This window comes from Toxotes jaculatrix, chromosome 24 (assembly GCF_017976425.1).
Source record: "Toxotes jaculatrix isolate fToxJac2 chromosome 24, fToxJac2.pri, whole genome shotgun sequence".
NCBI classification, from domain to species: domain Eukaryota; kingdom Metazoa; phylum Chordata; class Actinopteri; family Toxotidae; genus Toxotes; species Toxotes jaculatrix.
Genome location: NC_054417.1, coordinates 8,941,410 through 8,950,908, shown reverse-complemented (window position 1 = coordinate 8,950,908; position 9,499 = coordinate 8,941,410). Strand labels below are relative to the sequence as shown.

The window sequence follows — 9,499 nt, the reverse complement described above, 5'->3', positions numbered from 1 at the left end:
TAATTAGCATGGCTAACTAGTATACACACTCCTCCGTTATCCTGTTTTAAGGGTTCTTTTTGTGCTGTTATGTTAAATTAACGGCTCTTTAAATTCAGTCGGAGGAGAACAAATGGAGGAACTAACGACTGAAAAACGGAGGAAGAACCCACAGACAGTAAGTTACGAGACACCCGAATAGCTAACATTAGCTTAGCAAAAAAAGACAACGGTTAACGTTTCAGGTAACTTATTACTGTTAGCGGTGGAAAGTAATTAAGTACATTTACTCAAGTACTGTATATAAGTACATTATTGAGGTACTTGAGTGTTTTCATGTTATGCTACTTTATACTTAAACTCCACATTTCAGAGGGAAATATTGTAATTTTGACTCCACTACATTTGTTTAACAGCTTTAGTTACCAGTTACTTGTAAGATGAACATTTTACACAGTAGATAATAGAACAAGACACTGTTAAAGCTTAAACCAGTGGTTTCCAACATTTTTGTCTTTTTACAAACAGTAAAATGTGGAATTGGGGTCACTTTTCAGCTCCAGCATAGATTAAATTTAAAATGTTCATCAAAGTCAGTCATTGTTCCTGTGGTAAAATAATGGTATCTGGTCACAATGCAGGCAGCACAGAGAGACAGAGATGCTGAAAGCTGTGGCCAGAAGACGGGGACATGATCTGGACACACAGATGATCAGGTGAGAAAGTGAAATGTGAACTATAATGAAATTTAGCAGAGCACAGAGACAGTAAGTGTATCTTAGTAATGGACTACAGGTAAAAGCACCTTGTGAATGAATTACAGTCTTGTTGAGACCCCTTTAGTGGCCCTCACCATCCAGCTTCTTCATATGTTTGAAATTCATTTGTAGTGTTTTATTTTCATATTTTTAGACAAAAAAAGCCGGTTGAGTATTAGCCTACTGATGCATTTATAAATGTGTAAAGTTTAATGTTTAGCTCAGTAAGGAAAATCGTTTTTAAGTCAACATAATATAACATAAATAAAATAATATTTCATATAAAATGTGTACAAAACGTTATGTTGCACTTAGGGAATCTACGTGTTATTTTATATTTAAGGCCAAGTCGCCTAACTTCCGGCATTGTGCTGCTCTCTCGTGCTAACTTGACAAAGCCTCTCCATCTCTGACGTTATGCGCGCGCACCGCATTTGCCGCATCCTTCGGTACCATGGCATGTCAAGTCAGAGAGGCAGCGAAAATTTCACCAGAAATATTTTAATTGTGACTTCAAAATTAAAGCCGGTGATGTCGGGCCTAAAAAATAATCATCATTTCAACCATTTGTGTCTATAGAAAAAGAAAAGAAGAAAAACACTCAATTAAGATAAAACAAAACAGCTGTATAATAAATATAGAACAATAAAACGTGCTGACTGGCTCTGGAGAGTTTGTAGTTTAGGCTGTTTTATTTTGAAAATGCAGACTTATCCTAGTCTGTATTCTGGTTGGCTTGACTTCAGACCAGTTAGGCAGGTTGGTACTCACCTGGTTTCATCCTCAGACTCAGGGAAGATGCTCTCATCAAAAGAAAGGAGCCTGTCCCCCTCTTTGAGGACAGCGCCAAGGCTTTTGCATGTTTTAGACCATTTAAAATCAAGTGGCATTTTGGAAAATGCACATCTTTGTTTTCTTGCCTAGAGAGTTTCATGAGAGTGGTATTGATCTTTTTATTTAAGGCTTTGAGGTGGAGAACAATAGCATTAAGTATGGCCTTTCATAGAGAAAAAAAGCAACCCCAGCAAATAGCTCTTAGCTTATTTATAGTTTGCTCCTGTTATTTCAAACTAACTCTTGTTACTTAATAATAATATATTAATAAAAGCCCAACTTTTACTGATACAAGTGGTTTTGTACAACAGTACAAACAATAAGACTTTGATGTTGGTCAAATGTCGTTTATTTATGAACTACATGACCACTTATTTATGAGGCAGCACATGGAGCTCAGTTCACTGTTGTTTCTGACTGAATTTCTTCATTGAGCGTAGGCCTTGCTAATTGCTGCAGACGAACCTTTCCCTTCTGCCACGAACCATTGTTTGGTCTCTACAGGAGCTCATTTATTTCAGCTGAGTGCATGCAGCCGCTGGTTGTCTAGGGGGCTGCTTCCAAACCATTTGTTTCTGCTTGTGTCCAGTGCGCTCGTCAGTTCCAGCTCTCCAATGGCTACGGCCCAGCCTAATGAGAGCATTTATCCCATTAGGACATGGTATTTCTGCAATGCTAGCTTTCAGCGGCTGCTGCTCCTGTTTTCATCTCTAGATCCTTCGGACTGATAATGTGCTCATGCGAGCCCTTTCAGAGGACCAGCAGTTGGACTTTTCAAGACTAGTGGTTGTGCTGCCGTGACACAATGCCGCACACTCACAAAGCCACGCAGGAATAAGCACTGGCTGAGTACCTCTAATTAAAGCCTGTCACTCAAATGCTCACTCTGCATCACCTGGAAATAGTCCAGAGTGGGCGATGGGTTACAGAGTGCTTTTTTTTTCTTTTTAATCAGTAATGAAGACAATTTTTCTCTCAACTTTTATCATCTGAAACTGAACTGCCACAAATGTCATAAAGGTGGAATTTTAATGAATTTGTTTAACAGTGATGTAAAAATTTCTAAAGTAATTCCCCACAGGGAAAACTCAACAACATGTCAGTGTGAGCCATTATTCACACTATATGATTAGGAACAGGTACCTCATCACTTTTACTTTGAAAATGTATTCATGCGGCATTTATGCACAACAATGCCCAGGACACCACAGGCAGTTACCTGCACCCTCGAGGCGATGGTAATGAAGGTTATAAGATATCAATGAGTCCCTAGGCACATTGGTGACATTTTTGAAGACAGGAAAACATGGGGACATCTTTGCTGGAGGGCCTTGAGCTGAACCAGTTTTAACGTACCCCTGTGGTGTCCCTCGGTCTCTCTCTCTCTCTCTCTCTCTGACAGCTGAGCACACGCTACAGTGCTGAGGCAAAGGCCATCCACTTCACACAGATGCTCGCTTCAAGTTAATTACCAATTTTAAAAACTAATTTGTCAAATCAGACACAACAGTCGTTCCTGGATTTTTTTTTTTACCAAATCAATATATTTATTAGAGTTCTACTTCACATGTAATTAAACAGACATAAAAGCACAAAGGCACAGATCACAGTATAATGTCTTCAGTGGCTCTGGAGGTAATGCTGCAGTTAGAAAACGCTGCAGTGTCGTCAGGGTTTTTTCGTCAGGGCCTGAGATTTAAAATAAACGGAAAGCTTAGCGTTACAAACTGGAGCTGTGGGGTCTGGATGAAGAGTGAAATCAGGAGGCGATGAGAGTCTAAGAAAGATGCAGTCCAGTTGCATTTTGGGAAACTAAGGATGGATGGCGGTGTTTTTGGAGTTTGACAATTCTTTTTTAAAAATTCTGCTTTAATGGTTTGCAATACTAAAACACTGCAGTGCCACTTTAAAATAAAAAACAAAACAAAACAAGAATGGGCATACTCCCTTGTCATTCACACTGCTGAGCTAAAAGTTTGAAGCAAGACAAAAATCTGACAAAAAAAGAGATGAATCAGCTTCTGTATTTAAATATCTGTATTTAAAAAGATAAAACTCATTAAGTTTGTATGAAACCCCTGTGAAGTAACAGCCCTGTACAAGTACAGTGCAGTGGTTTTGATTGTTTGGAGTTTTTACTGTTCAGCTTTTATTGAATAATTTATTACTAATCTTATTAGGACTTAATTCAAATGCTAGCTAAAACAGAAGATTTTCCTCCAGTGTCAACTTAAGTCTTTGTATATCACCTGAGGACTCATCAGACCAAGTAGCTATTGTCATTCATCAGATACCCTGCTTTGATTGAATCAGTCACCCATGATTCTCTAACGATCTTAAACTTCTTCCTAAAGCACCGTCTCAGAGTCCTCAAATCCAGGAGTCTTGTCTCCTCTATGATGATGACATGAGAGACCCCTTCCTCCAGCTTCTGCACAACTGTGCCTCCGTGATAGCGAAACTCCAGCGCCCTGATGTCCAAACAGGTGGTACGTATAGCAGTTTCCGGGTCTCCTATGTCAGCATAGCTGTCCATGTAAACTCTGAAGGGTCTGAACATGCTGGTGGGAAGGTCGTCCCAGCTGTAACGCTGCTCCACCTGTGCGACGTTCACGGCCACTGAGGCCCCACGGTCCCCGTTGTCGATCCGGCCGAACACCTCTCGTAGCTGCTGCTCGTCTGTGTCCACGAAGTAGCTGTCGCCGTAGCTGTCGTACTCCTTGGCAAAATGCTCCCTGGTGGAGGGCGACATGTGGATCATGTGGCGTGGCTGCCATGGGACCACTTTCCTCTGGTCCAGGCACTCTAGCAACCAGGTCGCCCAAACCACATCGTGCTGGTTGGACAAAATCAGGTTCTTGACCCGCATGTTCTCCACACCGGCAATCACGCAGTAAGTGTCCCGTCCTGGGTTTTGAACGACGATTCCTCCACACCTAAGATGGAAATGATATCAGTTATTTGTTAAAGGATACTTTCAGTAATAATTTAAAGTTATAATCTTTTTTTTTAAATAAATGAACAGTGGCTGGGTATGTGAAAGAGCAGCTATTTTCAGCAAGCAAAAAATCTCTACAACTGTTGAATACTGGTCTTATATTTGTCACGTCATGAAACATGACTCATTCACATTTCCCTTTACCTGGCCACCCCCTTTTCCAGCTCAGCCTTGGGGTGATCCTCAGTGCCATTCAGGATACAGAACTCCACATCTTCAAACATATCTGTCTCCTTGGTAACCCCGGAGAGGTCCTGAGGCTTAAAGTGGTCAATGATCCCCACCACCTTCTTGGGTTTAGGTGCCAGCTTGCGCTTCTTCTTTTGCGGTTCGTCGTCACCGATGCGAAGGTGCCGCGAGGCGAGTTTCCCCGACGCCTTGCTGCGGAACTCGTCCAGCTCTGCCAGAGTCATGCACTGGTGCCACTCCTTGTCGTCACGGATCTTCTCAATCCTGGGGAAGCGAAGGGTACAGTTGGTTTTATACATGTCGCTTCCGACTATCTCAGCTGCCTTGACTTGGATGATGACAGAATTGCAGGGTTCAATGTAGACTTCTGGCTTCTCCGTTCCACACAGGATGCATGCCGGTGGGTCATTTTTCCGGTAGACTTTCCAGTGTTTTGCTAGCTTTAAACCGAGGTCATACAGTTCCTTCATGGTGTAGCCGGAGCCGATGCGGCAGAAACTGTGGAAAACTGAAGGTTTCTCGCCAAGCTTCGGAGCTTCAGCAACAGCACACAAGAAGTGGGACATCATACCACCCCGCCTGCCTTTCCCCCAGTAGCCGCCAACAATCAGCAGGTCAAGCTCATCCATCAAGCCATCAACATACTCTGGCTTTATTTTCAGCCATCCCTCCCCCCGCTTGTCAGGTTTGTAGATGGATAAAGGATCCTTCACCATGATTCCCTCTTCTCTGTTGTCTATGGCATCATTGAGGGCATTCACCACCTCCTGCATGGTTCTAGCTTCGGTCTTTGGCACCAGGTGTATCCTTCCCTTGGCTGGGGTGAAAACTGTCTGAATGATCTCGTAGCGCTTCTTCAGTGTTTCCTTGCTAAGCTTCTGGTCATTGACTAACAACACGTCAAACACGCAGAAGCATGTCTGTAACTCAGAGTCATCCATCAGCCTCTTGATGTCGAACTTGCTCCCCTTCTGCATGAAGGTCTCTGTGGTTGGGTTGTACGCCATCATCTCACCGTCAAGGATACAGTTCACAACATGGCTTTTAAAAACGTTGTGGATGTAAGGAGTCAGCGAGCCCTCCAGCGGGGATCCTCCAAACTGCTGCGTGTATTCAAAAGCATTTCGGCTGAAGTATTTGTACACATCTCCATCTTTGTGCAGCTGAATACGCTCCCCATCCAGCTTGGTCTGGATGTAAAACTGGCTGTTGCCCATCTGTTTCTCCACATTGCGGATGTTAGCCACAGCTGCCAACATGGGCTTGAAGGCAGAGAAAAGTCCAATGGAGACCTCACTCAAAGACACAGATGGGTTGTGGAGCTGCTGGCACACCTTGTTCAAGTCTGTGTTGACATTGTAGAGCTCAGCGGCATCCGGGTGGAAGACCTGGAGAACAGTTTCTTTGCTGACCCCGAGCTTCATGTCCTTCAGAATCATCCTGATGAGCCATTTTTGCTCAAGAGGTGAGCTCTGGGTGATGAGATGCAGAAGACTCTTTTTCACAAGGTCCTTCTGCTTGCTTGCATTGTTTACAGCCACTGAGTCCAGAAAGTCATTGACTTCTTTGATGCTGAGGTTTCCTTGGCTGGTGCATCGTTTCTTCAGCACAAAGTACGCCATGCCAGCAAAGTCTCCGGCTTCTCCTTGGGATGTAGTCGGAGCTCGGTAGTTCAGCAGTTTATTGGCCTCTGGGCCATTCTTTGGGAGACCTAAGACATCGATGTAGAGTTTAGCTAACATGTTCTCTTTGATGCCATATGCCATCCGCTCTCGTTCAAAAGGGGGGACTATGAGGCGCATAGCTGGGTAGAAAGAGTCTGTTGTTTGGGGATTGTCTTCGTGGAGGGCAGAATGAAACTTCCTCCACGAGTCAATGAAATCTCCAAGGATCTTGGATTTATCAGGACGAAGTTTAGACTTCTGGATCTTCTCTAAAGTGGTACACAGGTGAAGGAAAGGAACCTGTGCTGCAACAGATTGCTGACTAGCTGCATCACGTTTGGAAGTCCCCTCCATGGTAAAATCTGTAATACACATAAAAGATAAAAATCAGCCCGGCAGTGGTGAATAACCAGATTTTTGCAGTTTGGCTGGTGTTCATTTCTTTTCAATAAATTAATCAATCTTATAGAAGAGAAATAATGAGTCTTTGAATCAGACAAAAAGACTCTGCTGTTTTGATAATTAATCAGTAAAAAAACAGGGAACTGATTCTGCAATTATAAAATCATTTCTAAAACAAATGGGCAGCCAGTGCACACTTTTCTGTGTGGGTTAGGAGCCCAACTGCAGCATATTGAACTAACTGAAGTTGGTGGATTGATTTCTTCTTGATTTCTTCAGAGAATTCAGAGATAAACATGTGATTTGGTTTTAGACTAAAAGGAACAAAACAGGTTGATGTTTGTTGATGCAAAATATTAGACATTGAAAGGAGGAGAATTATCCACAGGATACCAGCTTATAGAAAAAAATGGACATAGATTAAGGTGTTTACATTTACTTTTTTTTTTTTTTTTACAGTGGAGTGAGAATAATTTGTTTGGTCTGCTGTAATTAATTCTGAGAGAGGAAATTAATCCAATGTATGTAATGACATACTGATAGCAGCAGGTTTATGAGATCTGCCACACAGGTAGGGGGAGCTACTGAGGGCAATAACTTCAGATGGCTGTATAGAAGGGGAACTGATGTGACCTGAGCAGGTGCACAGGTGCTGCTGATTACAAACAGTCCTGCACGTTGAGAGGAGTGAACCGCGCACACAGTTAGCCGATATCTATTGGAATGAATCTTTTGAAGAACAAGTTAAAATTCAATAATAACATCCATATTGTTTGCATGCGGCTAAAGCGCTCAGCTCGGCGAGGGGTGTGAATGGGGCCACAAATGAAAACAGACCTCCCACAGTCCTTTAAAACCTTTTTGGTGCGCTCAGACTCCTGAATGATGTGTTTTTTGTCCCTGCATGCAGCACTATTCTGGTGATGGAGATCTGGAGCGAGGACAGTAAAGTCCAAGAAGTCTGCCCAGAATGATGGGGACTGTGGCAGCAGTGACACAGCGTGTGAAAGCGTTAATGAGGCGAGTGTCCCTGAATATGGAGCCTCCAATCATTACTGTGGAGATGCAGAGACCAGCTGCGACGCCAGGGTGGAGGGCGATCGGGCCACCGGGGGCAGCCAGGCTGGAGGACTGCATCGAGGAACCATGCTTTGCCTGGGCAACAGCTATGGAGATAGAGCGGTCGATCAGCTGATCCTTATTCTGCAGGTCTGACTTCAGGTCGTGGACATCCTCCCTTAAATGTGAGTACCGAAGTTTGCAGTCCACAGTCACACCCATCATGTCAGACACAAGCTCCGATTCTAATTCTCTGCGAGCCATTTAATACTAAATATGTAGATTAAACGTTTACATTGACTGTAATATCTTCTACGTTTAATTGCGCGTTTAAATGTATTCCCATTAACACTCAGATTAACTGCTGTCAGAGAGAAAACTCCCACTACGACTCCGGCTGATTTTCAAAATAAAAGTTTCTGTTGACATATGGCGTGTGTGTTGTCCTGACATGTCTGTCCCGATAAGGCAAACAAGGCGGTATTTAAGATTAATTTCATGCTCGTGATGGCGGCTTAATTTGGTATTCGGCTCACACAGACAAAAAGAAAACCGTGAGTGAATGAAGCGTTTAACGATCACCACGCTTTGATTTTGAAAATAAATCGAGAAAGTTCTCCAGCTCGATTTTAAGAGCAGCAACGATACATATCAGCAAGAAATAATACATCATTAAATATTTTTTACTGTTACCTTCTTCTCTGTATCCTCCAAGCAAAAGACAGTGAGTGTCAGACTTCTATCGGTGAGCTACATGTTGGAACATCCGTGTACTCTCAGTAGGGACCTTCAAGGAAATAGTTCCTCTGGAAACAGGAGCGGAACCTTTGTTTCCATGCGACGTCGTTTTCGTGTTGTTAGGAAACTTTTTTTTAAATTTTTGAGCTAAACTGGAGTCCCACTTTAAAGACCGCACAATTTGTGTATTTGATCTAAAAATTAGTAATTAGATCTGTCATTAATGAGAGAGCCCTGTGCTTTGTTGTAAATAAGCATTGTTTTGTACCCGTTGCGCTGCATTTCTGCTGCTTTTGTTTCTGCTGTATTTAATTTAATGAAGCAAATGGTGAACTCTTTGTGATTTAATGTCATTATAAAACGTAATCTTCCCTGTAGATATAATATTGTTGCTCTTCCATTCACCAGCAGAGGGCGACAGTGAAAAGCTGTGAGGTTGTTTACCATCCTGGGCCTGGAGCCCAGTGAGTTTGTAGTAAGCTGATTGTGTAAATTTCCTTGAAGTCTTCTCTCTTCACTGTAATTGTTTTTGAAGGACATGTTTGGAGATGTCTCATAGCAGATATCATTGTCGCTGGATATTATACAGTCAATATTGCCTAGATAATAGTAATGACAGTGATAATGGTCATGCTGATATTTTATAATAGTCAAATGCTGTGTGATGAAACCACATATATTTGCTAATTTTATTTTAGGGTTTAAAATGTGCTGCTTTTGGTTCTTGGTCCTCTGTGCGGTGTTTGAATGGCCTCCATATCTTTGGACATTTTCTCCAAGTGCTCCAGTTTCCTGTCACATGCAGCACAGATGAGTGGGGCATCCTAGACTATCAAAGAACTGAGCTTTGGGTGTAGTTTGTATGATGTTTTACTATA

The 9,499-nt window shown here is 42.5% G+C and overlaps 1 protein-coding gene across 2 annotated transcripts; it reads right to left on the bottom strand.

Annotated features, from left to right (window-relative positions):
- Positions 1 to 3,109: 3,109 nt before the first annotated feature.
- On the bottom strand, positions 3,110 to 8,667 carry lig4 (ligase IV, DNA, ATP-dependent). Of its 2 annotated transcripts, none has more exons than XM_041031909.1 (3): positions 8,577 to 8,667; positions 4,714 to 6,784; positions 3,110 to 4,507 (listed from the first exon to the last, which is right to left on the bottom strand). In XM_041031909.1, the coding sequence occupies exons 2-3, from the start codon at positions 6,774 to 6,776 to the stop codon at positions 3,832 to 3,834; spliced, it is 2,739 nt and encodes a 912-aa protein (XP_040887843.1). In that variant the 5' UTR covers positions 6,777 to 6,784; positions 8,577 to 8,667; the 3' UTR covers positions 3,110 to 3,831. The 2 variants fall into 2 exon arrangements, with proteins under 2 accessions (XP_040887843.1, XP_040887842.1); XM_041031908.1 differs by lacking the exon at positions 8,577 to 8,667 and adding an exon at positions 7,881 to 8,034.
- Between the last annotated feature and the right edge of the window lie 832 nt (positions 8,668 to 9,499).